The sequence below is a fragment of the Amphibalanus amphitrite genome, unplaced genomic scaffold, assembly GCF_019059575.1.
Source record: "Amphibalanus amphitrite isolate SeventyFive unplaced genomic scaffold, NRLGWU_Aamphi_draft 002256F_arrow, whole genome shotgun sequence".
NCBI classification, from domain to species: Eukaryota; Metazoa; Arthropoda; class Thecostraca; order Balanomorpha; family Balanidae; genus Amphibalanus; species Amphibalanus amphitrite.
In genome coordinates, this window is record NW_024883741.1 from 4,389 (window position 1) to 22,988 (window position 18,600).

An 18,600-nucleotide genomic window follows, 5' to 3' on the forward strand; every position below is an offset into this window, starting at 1 on the left:
ATTCATTCATGCCTCTGTGTTTCCGCGTTCTACTCGTCAGGCGGCGCCACTGTTGTCAAAGGCGACTGCAGGGAAGCCGCGGTCAGAATGCCCCAAACGGCGGATCTTGATGTTTTCTTTTAATTCCTCCGAAACTAGCCGGCATACGATCAAACTTTTTTCCATGCTTATGGTAGGGAGGTATACGAATAAATCAGTCACACTTTTAAGCCTACAAAGCTGAAGGCGAAAAAGATATAGCCGGAAAAGCAAAACCTACGCTTAAAACTCGCGAGACCTGTACTTGCGTTTGAGTTTTGCTTCAGGGCTTCATTTTTGTCGATATGCTGATATCTGAGTATAAGTTTAGTAAACCGCTAGCATGTGACCAGCAATTTTAAGAAAGTTACCACCTGGCGATATTTTCAACTATCATTCAACTAATCATCAGAATTATTCGGGTAACTTTTTAGCCACGGTAATGACATCCCGTATTGTTTTGCCCTACTCTTTGTAACTCGGATGAAGTGACGTTGACCCCACCCTCCGACAGGCGTCAGTGTCTCTGCCGTCTGCCCCGCGGCCCAGCAGCGCGGAGGGCGACCATTTCCACGCGGGCCGCCAGTTCGCGCGCGGCTTTCCGGACGAGATGGCCGAGGTAACCCGGGTGGCCGAGCAGATGGTGGCTGACCGGGGCGCCGGGCCGCGCGGCCGCTCGCTCGCCCAGCTGGCGCTCGTCAGCCCGCTGGCCAGCCTGGTGCGATCCAAGCCGCAGGTTAGAACCGCGGGCTCAGATGTGGGTTATTGAGGGAGTTAGTAGCTAGTGTTAAGCTAGTTTGAAGGTGAACGACTCTAAACAATGCTCGCTTCGACTTGAGCATCTTGTGGGCTATTATTTAACATAGATCGCCACCTTGTCGATATTTGTGTTCGTTGATGTATGTTTTGCCTTTTGTGTCATGTTAATTTCGTTTCCTCCACTGTGTTATATTCTAGTGTTGCCAGAGATGTATTAGCTTAGCACACCAACCACAGATGTCTTGCCGCGCTGTCTATCTGTGTGCGATAGTCAGGTAGGTAGACGCCATTGTATGCCTACCCCCGTGTTCTGACGCGCTCTGTGCCCTCCCCGTCCGCAGCTGGTCCGGCCGTCGGCGCAGGCGTCCTCCTCCCGGCCGGCCACCATGATGGAGGCCTACAACTTCATGAGGGGCATCATGGACGAGTGCACGCACCTGGCCAACTTCCCCGTGCCGGTGGATCCCGAGCTGGTGCTCATCGTACAGGTCAGGGGCACCATGGGATGAATATCGTATATTTCGTTTGTCGCACGATTTGAGTAACGACAAACGGGTGACACATGAATATTCGTGCCAGTGACAAATTAAGTTTGAGTGTGTAATGTGTATGGTCTCTAAAAATGGTCTTAGTGTTACTTTGGAATTTATAGTGCCTTTGTTTCCATCATTAAATATGTATTCAATTCATAGTACATACGGCAGCAGAAGTCCCATCCTGCAAGTAAAATAAGTGCGTAACGGTTATACAACCAATAACCACCATGCGTCTGCGTGTGAGATTGTCCGGTACAACGCCCGTATGCTTTGACGTACTTCTATCATCCTTTCCTCGGTAACACAAACCGCTGTCTCGTCTCCTCAGGCTCGTGACGACGCGTATATCCCTCGGGAGGGTCTGACTAGTCTGACCGAGCTGTGGCCGGGCAGCAAGGTGCGCTTCATCGACACGGGACACATCGGCGCCTACCTCTTCAACCAGGACACCTTCAGGTGAGGAGACTCGCGAGACGTGTGGACCAGAGGCCCTTCGTGTGTCTCCCTTGTCTCTCCGTTCTTTCAAAGGGTGCATGCTTTCTCACGTACTTGTGTTCTTAGCAAGCTAAACTACTCATAAAAATTGATTTTGCTTTTGTCCAGGCCTTTTGCTCACGGATTGCGATGTGCGTTTTAAACGGTCAGTTGTATCGATTTACACTCATTTCGCCAATGGGTATCATCCTCAGAGAGGCAATCGTCGACACGTTTGAAAAGATGATAAAGAAGTACGATCTGAAGGACATCAGCGATTATATCACGATGAAGACTGGTGTCAAACAGCAGCAGCAGCAGCCTGCCGAAGATGAGAAACAGCGGTCTCGTATCGCGATGAAGGCTGGTGTCAAACAGCAGCAGCAGCAGCCTGCCGAGGATGAGAAGCAGCGGCCCCGCGACGCCTCCCAGGTCGGGGCCTAACTGACGCGTCACTGGCGGGGTCGCGCCAGGCTGTGCAATATCAACAAACTAGAGCTTAGGACGAGGCAGTAACCCCTCACGCCCCGTGCCGGAGATTCGATTCGGTCTGTTGTGTACCGATTATGCGCTCAATTGTGGGTTTGCCATGCTGAAGTGATAATTAGCTAGCAAACAATTGTGACAGTGTTCACATGAGTCAGATTCAGTGCAACTTGGTTGGGCGGCTTGGAATTTTGCAGTTCATCCGCTTTAGTCATTGGTTTACTTACATGGCTGTACCGTAGACCCCCGTTACACCGGTATGCGAAGGTCTATAACTGTAACTTTGTTTGGTGTGATGTAGGCTCGGGACAAGTTTTTTGTTATTCAGTTGTACATGGCGACGGTAGGATATAATCCATCGTCGTTGCGACATGCTTCCCTCCGTGCCAGAGCGCATGAGAAGTCCAGATAATAAGGAGTGTTTATAGCTCCATGAATTAGCGGTGGCTGTGGCCCTGTAGGTCGCTCCACGGGCTACTCCTTTCGATGGCAGTGTTTTACAACTCGAAGCATTATATTGTGTGATGTTCTGAGTTCAGCTGTGTAACGTGTTCGAGATGAACAAAACATACTGCCATGGCCGCATTCGGGTTAATGCTGCTGTTCTGGTAGTACACACAAAACAGTGCAAATAATACAAGAACGGTTTCCAATTTTGGTGTCTCTGCTTGGCTAACGTGAGACGGTGGTGAGTGGTGGGCTGCTGCTATATCACAGATTTGTTTAGCCTTCTTTGTTCATAGCAAAAGAAACGAAGTGCAATTTTTCGATGTGAGTGTTGCGACTGATGACGGTGATAGTTTACTCCGTGAGTTGTATGTATGTACTACGCCTCATCAAGATTACTTTTCTAATAACCACGGTGACTATAAGTGAAGACTACACCTCGCTTTTGGGTTCGCTGGGAATAAAACTTGCAGCTCTATATATAGTGCTGTTTTATATCACGCTTTATCAGATCCTCAATCAGCTCTGGGACAATATTGTAAGCGTAAGCAGCCAATAATCAAAAATATTGTTTTAACAGTTTCTAACTACTCCAAGATGTTGGGTTTTGCATTGCTTTACCTCTTGGATAATGATATTGGAAAATGTTGGGAGAATGATTGAGTTCGCTGACGTAGAATACATCACTATAAACAAAATAGCGAGCCTCGCGCACGAGCTACGTTCGCTGCGCAGGCCGGCGACCGTCGCGTTTTTGGAAACTGAGGGTTTTTCGGTGATTTATTTTTTGAGTTTTTACCCATTTTGGACTTGGTGATGACTTCCTTAAAATGAATATTGTTCTTTACGTGTTGGAAAATGAAATGCAATAAACCAGAACAGCTAGTTCCTCAGGGCAACGTCGATGCATGTCAATGTGCACGGATCTCAGACAATTCCAACACGAAAGTAAATTGAAATTCGAGATGGCATTTAGATAAACAGTTTTCAAATGTGAGATTATTGTAGAAACTATTGCTTATAAAAATGTCAAAACGAACTTACTGCTTTGCATCCCTTCAGAGCTGACAGTTTTTAGAAAATCTTGTGTGAACCATTTCGTCTTTCGGGTCCATGTCCCATGTGATCCCATGATTGTGGATCCGAGATGGAACTTGTGGGATTTTCAAAAAATTCAACTCTGAAGAAATTCAAAAATAATATATGTCATTTGGAAGCCTTTGTAAACCATGTTTTCCACAACAATTCCACGCTTGAAGATCACTAATATAATGGACGATGGCCATCTCAATTTTTGTTTTTGGCTGTCTGGGATTTGTTCACATTGCCTGTTGGGCAGGCGGTTGAACCTGTTGAAGCATTATTAAGGGTGCGTTCGGAGAGCGCGAAATATTCCCCGTCATCGTGAAAATTCCCCGTGTTGCGTTCGGAGAGGGACATTCCATACCGCCAATTTCAAGGATCGGCGCTACTGCGCCAAGTTGAGTTCGTGGGATTTTGTTTGGGTTATTTGGGTTATTTGGTTATTTGGAACGCTACATCTATGGCAAGATGTAATAAGAATGAAGCTCTTGAAGAAAGAACAACTAAGAAAAATCACAATTATTTTCAAAAAGTCCCATCTGTACTGTGCCCCCCTCCCCCACCCCAAACACACACAACACAACACTTCAAATTATCGTTTTTATTGCTTCAGAGGACAACCACAACTGAGTAAGCATTGTCAATGGTTGGATTTGCAATAAAACTGATCAGGGTGGAAACAAACGCAAGCAATATCCATTTATATTCAATAATATACTCACTCGAGCATATTGATGGGCGCCGCCATCTTCACGGGAACGACGCGTGAGATGCTTTTTAGATTCCGCGCTTTCCGCGTCCGTTCCGCGGAACTTTCCCCGGGAATCGCTCTCCGAACGGCACATTCGGCGGAAATTTCATGCCGGCGTGGAATATTCCCCGGGAATCTGCCTCTCCGAACGCACCCTAACTCACATTCCACTAGTTAGCTCATGGTTATAAGTAATGAAAGGGATGAAAGAATGTTAAGTTCAGTGTTTAGTGCAGTGAAAATTGAATGGTCCATTGTGTTTTGAAGTGCTTTCTTTTCTTTGATTTTAATACACTTCATCAATGACAAATGTGTCTCATGTTCCAGTATGGAACAGGCATTTACATTCACTGCCCACTGTTTGGTTTTGTGGGCCTCTGTCTTTTGTCACTTCTCATTTTTTTCTGATGGCTTTGAATCTTTGATTTTGAACTTCTAGACTGGTGATTTCCACCTTTTGGATTTATTTTGTTTTCCTGCCTGGTATTCATATTAACATGAATAATCAACTACCTACCTTATACCTGTAACTAGTCCAGTTAGTAGTTAAGTGATGACTGAAGCATTCACTGAATGCCATTCAGTCTATTTTTTAGTTCTTACCTGTTTTCAGAATGCCACCAGTCATGGAAAGTAATTGTGTTTGTAAACAAGACACTGTTCAATTGTGATTTTGGAGTCCTGTTTATCATATAATGTGATGTCTTTTTTTCAGTTCAGGACATGAAGCTTTCGCCTCTGCCCCTTCTCTTGGCTGTTGTGTGTGTAAATGGGCGACTTGACCTAGAAATAAATGAGAAGCACCATGCTGCATTGGGAGCATGCCAGGCCTGCAAGGCTGTCGTGAAGTCATTCAAAGCAGTAAGTATTTATGTATTCATCATTTCTGATATTTAAAAACCTTGTTGGCCAGCATTTTGTGGTGCTAAAATGTCAGTGTTTTGAATTTTATGCTGCAAACCCTTGCTCTTGCCTCAGTATCATGGCCAAGACATTGCCACCCCCTCAGTAAATTCTCACCCTCTGACCTCTCACCCAGGCCATGGAGAAGACGGCTCGCGGCTACCACGAGGGCGGTGACACCGACTGGGAGGAAAAGAAACTTAAGAACTATGCTCACTCTGAGGTCCGCCTGGCAGAGATCCAGTCCATGCTCTGTACGGACATTGTCGTCGGCAAGAGCCAGGTCGGTGGATGGAATTTAAATGATGTAGCTTTTTGCGTGCTGTTTCTATCTGTCCGATGTTCGCATTAGCTGGAATTATACTCTAAAGTTACATTTTTTGCCGTATTTTTTCACAGTCCTACGCTGTCGTCATTGGTGTATATTCGTAGAATGGTGGATTACGTGACGTTTTTTGCTTCCTGGCAGTGTCACGACGTGGCCAACGACGCCGAGGAGGCGATAGAGACGGAGTGGTGGCCGGCCGAGCCGCGGCCCGACCTCCACCTGTGGCTGTGTGTGGAGCGGCGGCGCGTCTGCTGTCCGGCCGGCCACTACGGACCCACCTGCCAGCCGTGTCCCGGCGGCCCGGACACGCCCTGTTCCGGACACGGACACTGCAAGGTGAGAGACTACCCCGGACACGGTGAGAGATTGCTCCGGATATGGACACTGCAAGGTGAGAGACTGCTCCGGACATGGTGAGAGACTGCTCCGGACACGGACGCTGCAAGGTGAGACACTGCTCCGGACACTGCAAGGCGAGACACTGCTCCGGACACGGTGAGAGACTGCTCCGGACACGGAGACTGCAAGGTGAGAGACTGCTCCGGACACGGACACTGCAAGGTGAGACACTGCTCCGGACACGGTGAGAGGCTGCTCCGGACACGGACACTGCAAGATGAGACACTGATCCGGACACGGACACTGGTGAGAGACTACTCCGGACACTGTGAGGTGGGACACTGCTCCGGACATGGTGAGAGGCTGCTTGGGACTTGGGGACTGCAAGGTGAGAGACTGCTGCGGACATGGTCCAACTGCAGGCCTGCAGGGCGAGAGACTGCTCCAGACACGGAGACTGCAAAGTTAGAGATACACTTATCGAAGTGCTGCGGACGTTTGCAGTCAGAGATTTGAGACTGGTTTCTGTGATTGAATGGTGGGCTACGAATACCGCTGCTATCTCGCTGCCTTTCACTCATTAGCTCTTCTTATTGATACGAACTTGTCCATCCAGTGACTCGAGCTCTCTGCTTTCCCTCTCTTCTGTACTCCAGGGTGACGGCTCGAGGAAGGGCAGCGGCGCCTGTGCCTGCAACAAGGGCTATTCTGGCACGCTGTGCAACGCGTGCAATGTCACCGACCATTACGAGGCCTACAAGGACGATAATAAGTTGGTCTGCTCGCCGTGCCACAAGTCCTGCGACGGAGCCTGCGCAGGGGTAAGTGTCGGTGTTGGATTTTTTCTTTGCATGTCTTTTCTGTGAGTTTCGTTTGCACGTTTCGAGGAGACTATCACCATCCGACATCTTCATATTATGTGACGTACTTTTGAGTGTTATGTATTCAGTTGACAATGTCAGCAAATATACCCAAGAATGACCTTGCGTTTTCTCCACAGATTTAGGTGTTGTTTGCATGTGATACTGATTATCAACCCGGCTCCCTCCATCTCTTACAGGCTGGTCCTAAGCACTGCGTCCGCTGCGCCTCTGGCTACCAATGGGAGTCACGGCGTGTTGTGTGCCCATTGCCCAGTACTGACAGAGCTCCCTTCGTCCTCACAGGCTGGTCCTAAGCACTGCGTCCGCTGCGCCTCTGGCTACCAGTGGGAGTCCGAATACGGCTGCTCGGACATCAACGAGTGCCTGAAGCCGGACACGTGCCGCACCAACCAGCTGTGCATCAACGACCCCGGCAAATACACCTGCATGGGTAAGGAACTACAGGGGCTGTGTGGGCGAGGGATGGGGACTAGGGCGTATATGTGGCCGTCCTAAAACGATTTTGGTAATAACCCCTGCCTGGTATTGGGTGAGCTGACTGGCTGGGTTTTGTGGGCGAGGAATGGAGATTGGAGCTTATATGTGACGGTACTGAGAACGCCTTCGGTAAATACACCATATGTGAGCTTACTGGCCAGGGTATGTGTGGGTTATCTGGGCGATGAATGTGACTGACGGGATGTGGCCGTATGGTCGGGCGAGGTCGGGTGATGCTTGACCCGACATCTGGCGGCGGGTTTGAATGCTTGAACGTTCAGAGGAGATGCGATAGATGGTGTCAAGATGAGGTGGTTCTCCGTGATTGCGAGAGGAGCCAGGCCGTTCCATTCAATTTGTCTGTCTTTTTGGTCTTAAAATGCCAGTGATTGTTTTAAGATTTACTTGTGTTTTAAAGCGGCAACCTGTCAATGCCCTCGGGGGATCGGTTGAAATGTTCCGGTTCACCTTATCACTGTGCCTTTTTGGAAAGGGTGTTAGGTCAAGTACCAATAAAATGGTACAGCCAATAAGTTCGTGCCAAAGCGGTCGGGTAACTCATCAATCTCTGTTCAATACCAGACGTTGCTAATAAGCTCGGTAGTTAGTTAGCATCAGGTTTGCAGACTCGCATGTTTGTCCACATTAAAACAATCATGAGCTTCAGAAAAGAAACTGAACAGCTGGCTCTGCGCGTCTTCCACGGATGGCTTTTTTGGTGAAATGTCAAGGCTTCTGTTTTGCCTATCTTTGGTCGACGTCCAATTTTTGTCTGCAACAAATTGGCTGCCCTGTCGATGATCGCAGTTAAGCTTTCAAAGAACGGCACCATTTAGGGTAAATACCTCATCCCCACTTATGCGTCCTAAATCGGCCAGCTCAGTAGGAATCAGCTGCGTCTGATTGATCAAAGCAGACCGATGCCCGTTAGAAATGCGGCCGTAATCCGCTCTGTTGCGACCGTCATGCTGTCGGGCTATTGGTAGGATCGACCTCTGTGATGGCTCCCCTCCATAATGGGGGCCGTTCTTGGCTCATCAAAATACGGCGTAGTCCGCGGAACGGCCGGGCCAGATCGACCCGCGCCGGCCGGACTCCCTGACGCCGCAGCCAACGAGAGCGATGACGGTGTGGATGGTGACTGTGACGGCATTTCCTATTGTGACTGAGACTGGCATACTGATCGTAATGGCTAGCAAGACGAGCTGCACCGGGCAGGACTCAGTGACGACAACTTTCCTGGTGACTGTTGACAATTTCCATGACGATGATAAAAGGAATGATGCCGAGTGCGAATGGTGAATTACACGCCAGCCTATCGGAACAAACCAGTACCGCAGCATTTCTTCTCGTATTCCAATTTTCTTTCCTCTCACTTTTGCACGGGCATCCATGTTTTGTTTGTGGCTGATGCCGACCTATGTCAACTTCATGACAGTCATCATTGACCGCAAGTAAGATGAACTTCTTCTTAACGATTGCCTCATGTTTACTGATCTCCACTCAATGATAGGGACCTCGGAAGTGTTTGTTGTTCTGTGTATGCTGGACATCAGTCAGCTTGTTGTTTTGATAACGGCTAGTGTAACCCTGCACCAGCACGAACTCAACTGATGATGATCGGAGGGTTCCTTTGAAATGATAGTTTGATGTTCTAGTTTGCAAATGTTGCTTCGATTGTTTAATCGGAGCAAGTATATGTATGCCAGCTGCATGCTAAAACAGTGAAACAACTGCGCAATGGCCACCCGAAGAGCCATGTTGGTACGTTAATGACATCCCACGCTGCTTCAATAAACGTCTGGTGTAGTTCATGTGTAGGCCAAATGCATTTACGTAAAAGCGCAGTCTAATCTGAATTTCAACTGACCTTTGCATCCTTCCGATTGTAAACTTCCTGGCCGGGAGCAGAGAATGGCGGTTCATTTGTTAGCTCGGTCCCGTCCCGATGGACTGGCTCTGTGATCCTCGGTGGCCCAATTTGGGTAGAAGTTTCTGTGTCAAAGTCGGATAGAGTGCGGTAACTCTGGTCTGGATGGGCCGAATTACTCCACGAGATATCGCTCGGGGACATAGGACGATGCGATATTCGGTCTCCGGAGTCCGGAATCGGATCGCATCGGCTCAGACACGGGGGCGATCTGGCTGAACTTTCGTCCCGCGTGTGTCTTTGGTCAGACTAGGCTCGGGCTGAAATGTATTCTAACTACTGTCGTTAAAGCGTATTCACGTTCGATGTTGATCGCTCATGGCAGGTTTCTCATTTTTGAGTCGTCGAACCAGGGGAAATGGAACCGATACATTCCGCGGTTATATGTTCTATCGTTATGTGTTCGTGTAATTTTACCTCTACAAGAGCTGAAATAGAATGCTAAAAGCAGGTTCATTCTGAAAAGATACTTAGTGTTATTAAATCAGAGTCTCCGTGATTTAATTTGAATCTCATGCTGACCTATGGGCAGACATGACTCCAAGCAATATCTCCGACTGAACTGAATTCAGAACCAGTCGCTGAAATCGTTGAACTGCGAGCCAGCCGGGCCCGCTGGCCGCCGGATGTGCCCCGTGTCCCCCCCCCCCCCCCACCCCCGACGGCCAGTCTGGGGGGAGGGGGTGACGACTCGCTGAAGTGGGGGTCGTTCATATGCAGTCTGCCGGCCGGCCGACGGACCGATGGACGGCCGCCGCTCCGACGGCTTTGATCCGCCGTCTCTGTTACGTCACCTAGGCCGGCCGACGGACAGAGGGCCGGTCCGTGGCGGGGGCTGAGGCTCCGAGTTAAATGTCGGCTGCAGCTTGGCGAGCGGGCTGCCGCAGCGGTTCGGTCCGTGACGGAGGTTGAGGTCCCAGGGTAAATGTCGGCTGCAGCTGGTGCCGATGACGGCTCGCAGCTCGAAAGGAGGCGCGTGATCAGAATTTGTTCTACGCGGTACTCGGCGCTGTTTGGGATGCCGCGTTGGTGGTGTTATTGGAATGGCCGACTCGGATTAACATTGGAAGTTAGTCAGAGTTCGGAGCTTGCTCTGACAAGTGTTATTTATTTCCGACATTTGCAGTGGCGAAACTTTCCGGGCAGGTTTGTTTACCGCCGGTAACGTAAAAATTAGTGGCAATGAGGAAAACAGGAGCAGTGTGCCTTGCGTGACGCCAAGGAAACGGGCACCCGGCACACTATGCTTCTAGCTGACGTAGTATCTCCTTCTGAGTTCACCTTGTTTCCTTCCGACACACGATATTCCTTCACGGCATTCATACCCTCTCACCTCTGTTAAATAACAGCGCTCGTTTGTGTCGTGGGCGGTGCGGGGCTGTCATGTTCCGGTGCCAATTAACCGGTCACGTTCAGGGAGCTGCTGCGCCGCGCGCCGCGCGCTATAGGTCAGCACCTCGAGCCCGGCGGTGGCTGGACTGCTCTGATCTGACCCAGCGACCCCGCTGACCCCACCGACCCCGCCGGCCGGGCTGTTTCATCTCGGAGTCAATCAACGGCCCGGCGCCTTACTGGGATTGGAGGCCACTTAGTCCGCTCTTATCCGGAAAGGTATCGACCTGTGGTGTGGAGCACGGGAAACGGTCGGCCCGGGCGGGCTGCGTGCTTATGTGAAGGTTTGCTGTGGAGTGTCAAAATTGCGTGGAGGAGGTGAAGAGAGCGACTGAAGCCATGTTGTCGTGGCGATTTGATGTCGTTTTAATCCCTGGGGATGGTATTAGGCTTAGTGTTTGGTGTGTGTTGAGACGTGTGACGTGCCTCGGTGGCATTTCCGGACGATGTACCGTGACCTGACCTTTGCCTGTGGTGTTTCAGACTGCGACAGGGCGTGTGCCACGTGCCACGGCGACGGTCCCGATATGTGTCACGAGTGTGCTACTGGATACGTCAAGAAAGGCAAACTTTGTGTCGGTGAGTACGGGCGCAGAGCGCAGGTCAGGGTAGACCCAGGGTCGGCTAGACGTAGTGTTTACGTGGGCAGTCCTTCTTGGCTGCACTACGGCTGTAATCATTGGTATCGGAAACGTCATAACCCTTAACTTGTGATGGAATGTATCGCCCTCAACTCCCAGCATGCTGTAGAACGTAGCCCGGTAGGACTGAGCTGGTCAGTGCAGGATCGCGAATAGTTGTCCTTCATGTGTCTCGACTTTCCATTGTCTTATCAGATGACACCACTGAAAACTCTTATCCAAGAAGGGCGTCTGGCGTCACACTGCTTCTCTCCCTGAACGTCCTTCTCTTTATGTCCCTCTCCCTTCTCCCCTCCCTCTTCCCTTTCTTCAAAAGCCATAGGCCTTACTTTCCTTCCATGCATTGCACGATACATGTCTGTAACGCTCGTCTACAGTTTGTATGGGCACTGCTTTCGCTGGAATTTTCCTGCTGAAGATTACTTTCAGATAGCTCTTCAGCGAGTGAATATACGCATTGTCATCGAGTTATTTTCGTCCTTGGCATGCTACAGTGGAATGTATCAAAAGCATCCAGTGCATCATCGATATATTGATGCGACAACCGTCGTATTCAGCACGTGCCTTGCGAGCCATATCTCATAGAAATAGCCTGCTTTGTTCCTGAGGAATGTATGAATTTCGTTTCTTATCGAACTTCCATGACTGATAATCTTGCATTGATTTCCGTATTTCGCGGTAGCGTATCCATTGTGTTTTAGCCATGTATTTGGTCATTGGTGTCCCGGGTTTTCGTATGAAACCTTTTCAGTATATCATCCGTATCATCATGCATTTATGTGGATGCCGCACGTTCATGTTGTTTTGTTGTTTCTTGCGGTGATGCAATGTATCCTGTTGTTTATTCATCACGTGCTAAGTCCATGCTGCTGGCCGCCATTCAGGCTGGCCTCTGCACGCTAAGCAGAATAACAAAATAACCAACTATCCGATCATAGGGAACGTTGACGCTTTGTTTTGCTCTGCGTTCAATGATTCATGAAGAAGTGCCCGCTCGAATAATGGCACATTGTTTATAAGCGATGTGTGGCAGCTGATTTGACGTGTACCGGCCAGTGACGGTCCGACTCTTGACGGGTTAGTGACGAGGGCGACACACGTCATCAAGTTTGACAGTTTGGACTGTGACGGATCGTCAATGTCATTACCGACTCGGTATTTGTTTTGAAATTAGACGTTGATTACACTGTGTGCAATACGTAAGGGCGTGGCTTGCGTCATGTGCAGTGATGAAATTAGTGTCATTGACGCTTATGAAACGGCGTTGAGACGTGTTCTTATTTTAATTTTGGGCCATCATGCACTTGCAGATGATCACGTCGTTAATGTTTTTACACTTGTTGCTTTGCAGAATTAATAGTGTTATTAACGACTAATCATGTAATAATTATTTGTTATTAAATCCGACGCTGAGCTTACGGATAGACTCTATAGGGCAGGGGTCGGCAAATGGTGGGGCATGCCCCCTTTGGGGGTAATGGAGCCCTTTCGATGGGGGTAATGAGGGATTCTGAGAAAGCCTATCTTTTTAGAGTTTGTAGCTCCAGTGATGGAGCCATCGTGACTGTTGCATCCCAGGGTTCAAAGATTAGCCCAGGCCAAAGGCACAGCACACATTGATTAGATACCAATTTTCACGTACCTGCTCGCCTCACCATCTCACCCCTCCGTACAGTCGTACAAAAGCAGCTGCAACTTTTAACCGTCGCCCGTCTGTTGGCGTTTCAACAGCCGCTAACGTAAGGGGGAGGAGTCGATCGGACCCCCGCGGCCTCTCGGATTCTGAGATGGAGCTGTGCATAAAAAAGACGAGCGTGCTACCCGTGACAATAGGAAGCCGCTGCTGCCCATTTTTAAGGTCCTTGGTCATTCCGTCTCATTCAAGAGGTCAATGACAAGTGTCGAGAAAATCGGGACCCGCTATAACTTCTTGAAGTGAGATTTTATGGCTCAAGATGATCTCCAGAAAAAAGCTCATAAGCCAACGGTCATTATGGGTCCAGAGGCCAGTTTTACCAACAGAAAAATAGCCGCCTGCCGGAATTTTTTGCCTAAAGATCGTTTCACATATGGAGCGTAAACGGTAAAGCCCTATCCGCTTACGAGCCCATCGCGTTTACGCTCCGCAAGTGAAGCGGTCTTGAGGCAAATATTCCGGCAGGCGGTTATTTTTCTGTTGGTTAAACTGGTCTCAGGTCATGATATTTTCCGGGCTGGTAAAAAAAAAAAATGATGGGCTCGAGGGTACAATTTGGTCGTGATCCAATGCCTTTTACGTGAGCTTTTAACGAAAAACCACCCGCCGCCCCTATACGTACAAGGGTTAAATGGGATATAGCATAGGCGGCGGAACTTGGAGGGCACCGGGGCACCGTTGCACCCTTTGATTTTTGCATTTTAACATTAGCCCTATGGGCGTTGCATGGAAAGAATGGGATCAAAAGTCGGCAGTGCCCCCCCCCCCTCTCCCTCTCCCTTAATTGAAGGTGTTCCGCCGCTACTGGGATATAGGTATTAAATGTTTTGTGGAGGAAGTGTCATGTTTTAAATTTGATGCATTGGAAATGCACAAATACCCAAAGAGTTCCAGGACGGTATGGAATTTCAGTAAACTTGGTTGTGTCAGCAATGGGGTCTGGTAGGTGGGGGTAATGGCCCTGCCTGGCGCCCAAAAAGGGGGCACGACCCCGAATGACCTGCCGACCACTGCTATAGGGTGTTGTGTCGTATACGAGTGCCTCTCCAGCCCTGAACCACCACTCGGCCGTATCCCGTCACAGCGCGCTCCTTCTCTCCCCGCGGCGCCCGTCTCGCCGGCGCGGCTGACGGAGCCGGCCGTGCTGTGTTACAGACAGCGAGGCGGTCGGCAAGGAACAGCACGTGACGGTGGCGCGCTACCTCACCTACCTGGGCCTGTGTCTGGCCACCTGCATACTGCTTCAGCGGAGCGTCAGCTTGGCCGCCATCGTGGGCCTCCTGGTGGCCGGCTACATCACACTGTCCGAGTACCACCTGGACAGCCGCAGCAGCCTCTGACCGCTCGCCGCCGGCTAGCCGCGCCCCGTACAGTGAGACACTGAGACATTGAGACACTGGAGACAATAGAGAGACAGTGGGAAACAGCGGGAGACCGTCAGAAACAGTGGAGAGGAACGGTGGATACTGGGACTGGCGAGGCCGGAGTGCGAGTTGGTTACTAGAGGCGAAGGAGATAAGACTGAAGTCAGTGTGGAGTTTTGGGCAATCGGTGCGAGTGCTGGTGTGTGGGGTCTGGCGAGTGGGTCGTGTGGGAAGAATGGTGGTGGATGTCTTGCAAAGGGGTGTGTTACTATGGGCTAGGAGGTTTACAAAGAGGCTTGGCAAACCGCGATGCAGCAAGAGTGTGTGTGCTCCGATGAACGTCCGGCAGCACTCAGTTCTGGTGAAGAGGAGTGCGACAGCGCGAAAGAGAACAATCATGAGTTGTGAGAAGATATCATGACTGGTGGAGCAACTCTCAGGACACGGCAGTGGTGTGGTGCTGATGAAGTCAGTGCAGCTAAGGAAACATCAGTCTCGACGTTGTGCCATGTCTCGCCGAAGTATCTTCTCACCGCTCCTAGTCTTGCGTGTGTGGATAGATCGCACCCAGTGGTCAAGTCGGCTGTCATGGTGCCTACAGTTACATCTTAGGAACTTCCATGGCTTCTTGACATTCTATATCCACGTCTGTCCTCAATATTGCACCGACTGTATTCCACAATGAGGAGTTTGCACCTGCACTGTTTCTCTACGTTTGTACTGCGATTGGGAGGAATATGGTCTCGTGGATAGTAGTTAAGGACGACGGGGCGATATCGTGATAGCCAGCTGTCGTTGTGTGGTGGCATTCTGAAGGTGGCACTCTACAGTGAACCGATTCCAGCAGTAACTCCCACTTAGCGCTGCAGGTAGAGATGGATTCTGTTCGGAATCGCGGATATGCCAGTTTTTGAGGTGTGGGAAATAGTTCCATGGACGGGTGCGCGCACAGCTTGAGTTGGCGGAATAGATTTGAATCTAGTCTTGTTTTTCGTTGAGTGGTCCTCGCGATGTATGTACTTTGTCATAAAGGATTGTGATATTGATTGTTTGTGGATCTGAGACATGAGTTGGTCCATGCTGTATGATCTTTGGTTTTTTAGGAAATTTGAAGCTCTGAAGGTATCTGAATGGTATCCCTAAATCTTTTTTCGGGGAGTGTATTTCCTTTGGATATTGTGATGATAGCTAGGCATTTATTCGTATATTTTTTCCTTGAGTTTGATCTCGCGAGATCCACAGCTAACCTCACTCTCTGTAGGCGCCCATTGCTCGTGCACATTCTATGCTGACATTGCTCATACAAACTGTGCTGCAAATAGTTGGTTGATGCGTAACATTTGACAGCTTGTCACATCTTTGGAAATACGGAGCGAGGGGCATAGAGCGTTCAATACCACAGTGAACATAGGATACACAACACACAATGAATGAAATGAGATATTTGCTATTAATTTGGCGGCAGTAATCGTTCATGTTGAAAAGATCACTTTTTCCTAGCACTGCACTGTAAAGCGTCTACCGCTCCACAATGTTTCTATTGTTCTAATTCTTATTGTTTGTCACACGTTCACGTCCAGGGACAATGCTCTGTCCCTCGAACACAACACGTCTTGTCTCTCTTCCGGTTGCTGTCTTGTCCTTCGCTACCAACATGCTCACTCCGCTGATTGATAAAACCCAGCCGCTAAGGTGTGCTCAGTCACTACAAAGCAGGGATGTCCTGTGGTGTGTTGCCCATCGGCCAGACGGCATGTTCCTAACACCTACAGAGCTGCTGTGATCAAAAGGTTACTAAATCGCTTTAGTTCCAAATGTCGTTCTGTTTGACCGAGACTCTTGTGCCTTGCAAGCTGCGGAGTTGAATTGAGGTCCTTTCTTTTTTAGCACTAATCCTCGCTGTTCGACGCTGTTATCTATTTATTTTTCTTTTGTTTTGGTTTCTTATGCAGTTCGTCGTCCCTACTTTCAGACGAGGCGAAAGCCGACGAATATGACGACGATGAGGAGTCTAACGAAGAGGAGACATCCGGTGATCTGAATCCCCCCGAGAACGAAGATCTAGCATCTGACTCGGCCAACGCCGAGCAGGTTTCCGATGAGCAGCCATCGACAGAATCTACGGATGATGCTGTGCCCTCAGAAGCGGAAAGTGCCACGTCACACACGGAGCTATGACATAATCGGCGCATAGCATCTAGGAACATTGAAGTGTCAAGGTCAGTGGCATTGACACGATGTACGCAATATTTGGGATGTCGAAAACGCTGTGACATCGACACGAGATGGAATGGTAGGACCGGTGGAATTGGAATTTTTGGTGTGGTGTAAGCCAAGCTTTTATCGACGCACACTGTGACTGACTCCTGCGCTCAGCCGTAGCGAAGGGGACGGCGATCATGACTGAGCAACTTACTTAGACATTAGCCTCAGGATATGTTGTACTGCTGGACAAGGTTGGGCTCAAACGAAGCTAGGAAAGCACACGTTTATCGGCAGATCTCCAGTCTGGCGTTACTCTCGTTAGTTCGACACTAATCGATTATTTATTCGAGTAGATGCTTGCGACATGGCACAACGAGTCATTATTCTCCGTTATGATGTGTGTTATGTGCTAGGGTGTGGGATTTTTCCCGAGGGAAGGGGTTGGGTGGAAATTGTGTGTGAAGGGTGACGGTTTGTTTTATTTGATGTGACGTTCGTCCTGAGAAATTTGTGGCATTTTGGTGGTTTTTCCTTCTATTGCCGTGAACTCGAACCAGTCGTAATTATTCCATCAGTATTTTATCATAACACACTATCGAAGCTCGTTTTATCTGGATCGCACCGCTTACTTGTCAGTAAGTAAGTAAAAGTGTGCGTTCCAGGTCAGCAGCCTAAATTGCATCGTTACAAAATTGGTTCTTGCTTTAAAACAATTGAGACGAGCTAGGCTAGACACATGTTTCTCATCATTTCATCACGATACCTATATTTCGTTTTACATATCTCGTTGCAAGGTCCGTCTTATGTGGTGTTATTAAATGTGCCGTGCATTGCCTTGGGTGTGTTTTATGTTCATTCCATGCCCAATAAATGTGGGTCAAGATCCTACTAATTGTTTTGTACAAGCATGTTTCATTTTCTTTCGTATTCATTTTTGTATTTCGTCCAGATAAGGTCCTTCCTTCTTTGGTGTTTTAGTTTTTGTGTGTGTGCGTGTTTACTTGTGAAAGAATGATTTTAAAATGACGCTCGGGCGATCGACGAGCAAAAATGAGTAGGGTAGTGTGGGGTAATTTGAACATATTTTTACGTTTTCTCCGTTGTACCAAATTCCAGCTCAACCCTGGATGAAGAAAAACTGTTTCAGTAGCGCATGTGTCACTTGCTTTTACCATGCAAGCCTCATTTTTGGACGAGCCAAGCATACCTTGAATAGCATAGCATCACTTATCCACCAAGTCACGGTGTGTTTAAATTGCCCCACTGTGGGGTAATTTGAACATACTGCCTTTACCTGCCATAAAAAAGATAGTCTCGCCAACACCGATGCTGCTTGACCCATAAACGAATAGGCAGAGCAATTCTAAACATACCTTCATTTGAAAAATCAACACAACAACAAAAATAGCAGTTGCAGAGTATCAATATCTGCACGCTGCACACCGGTCAGTTGACAGAATTCGCCTCTCTTCAATTAACAGAACGTCTATCGTCTCCGTTCGATACAAACTCTACCAATCCTTACTTCATCTGATATAGTGGTGCCAATCGGAACCTGGACATTCGGAGTTCCGATACTTTGTAATGTCCAATTCGGAATTGATTGCACAAGGGTAAAGTAGTCTGGACAACATTGGACGATGGCCTGCCACACTTAAGCATTTTTATCAAGTAATCGTGCGTAGCATTGATTGGCGAATGGAAAGCTTGTTAAGCTCTCAATATAATAAACACTTTTCGGCTGGTAAAATTACATGATAAGCAATATAAATGACGGTTTTGAGTGTTGATAGCTGCATAATTTTCGGACATATTTGGACAAATAGTTGACTTTAACATTTTTGGACGGAAAATTAACGAAAATGCCGGACATTAGACGGATATTAG

At 48.6% G+C, this 18,600-nt stretch overlaps 2 protein-coding genes across 15 annotated transcripts; both read left to right on the forward strand.

The window, feature by feature from the left end:
- Positions 1 to 259: 259 nt before the first annotated feature.
- LOC122376708 lies at positions 260 to 2,927 on the forward strand. Its single transcript, XM_043356624.1, has 4 exons — positions 260 to 754; positions 1,119 to 1,265; positions 1,642 to 1,769; positions 2,003 to 2,927. Exons 1-4 carry the CDS (start codon positions 629 to 631, stop codon positions 2,229 to 2,231), a joined length of 630 nt encoding a protein of 209 aa, XP_043212559.1. The 5' UTR covers positions 260 to 628; the 3' UTR covers positions 2,232 to 2,927.
- Positions 2,928 to 3,404: 477 nt separating this feature from the next.
- LOC122376709 (cysteine-rich with EGF-like domain protein 2) lies at positions 3,405 to 17,601 on the forward strand. Of its 14 annotated transcripts, none has more exons than XM_043356635.1 (8): positions 3,405 to 3,495; positions 5,270 to 5,415; positions 5,594 to 5,740; positions 5,927 to 6,121; positions 6,781 to 6,945; positions 7,291 to 7,438; positions 11,291 to 11,386; positions 14,300 to 17,601. In XM_043356635.1, exons 2-8 carry the CDS (start codon positions 5,278 to 5,280, stop codon positions 14,482 to 14,484), a joined length of 1,074 nt encoding a protein of 357 aa, XP_043212570.1. In that variant the 5' UTR covers positions 3,405 to 3,495; positions 5,270 to 5,277; the 3' UTR covers positions 14,485 to 17,601. The 14 variants fall into 14 exon arrangements, with proteins under 14 accessions (XP_043212570.1, XP_043212567.1, XP_043212562.1 ...); XM_043356632.1 differs by having other exon boundaries at positions 3,406 to 3,495; positions 16,481 to 17,601; XM_043356627.1 differs by having other exon boundaries at positions 3,415 to 3,487; positions 16,481 to 17,601.
- The last annotated feature ends 999 nt before the right edge of the window (positions 17,602 to 18,600 follow it).

Excerpts from the sequence above, each read along its gene's own strand:
- LOC122376708 (XM_043356624.1), top strand. The coding sequence starts at position 629 with ATGGCCGAGGTAACCCGGGTGGCCGAGCAGATGGTGGCTGACCGGGGC. Across the intron at positions 1,266-1,641 it reads AGCTGGTGCTCATCGTACAG|GCTCGTGACGACGCGTATAT; the intron begins GTCAGGGGCACC and ends TCGTCTCCTCAG. Across the intron at positions 1,770-2,002 it reads TTCAACCAGGACACCTTCAG|AGAGGCAATCGTCGACACGT; the intron begins GTGAGGAGACTC and ends TATCATCCTCAG.
- LOC122376709 (XM_043356625.1), top strand. The coding sequence starts at position 3,629 with ATGTCAATGTGCACGGATCTCAGACAATTCCAACACGAAA. Across the intron at positions 6,946-7,290 it reads GCGACGGAGCCTGCGCAGGG|GCTGGTCCTAAGCACTGCGT; the intron begins GTAAGTGTCGGT and ends TCGTCCTCACAG. Across the intron at positions 11,387-16,480 it reads GAAAGGCAAACTTTGTGTCG|ACGAGGCGAAAGCCGACGAA; the intron begins GTGAGTACGGGC and ends CCCTACTTTCAG.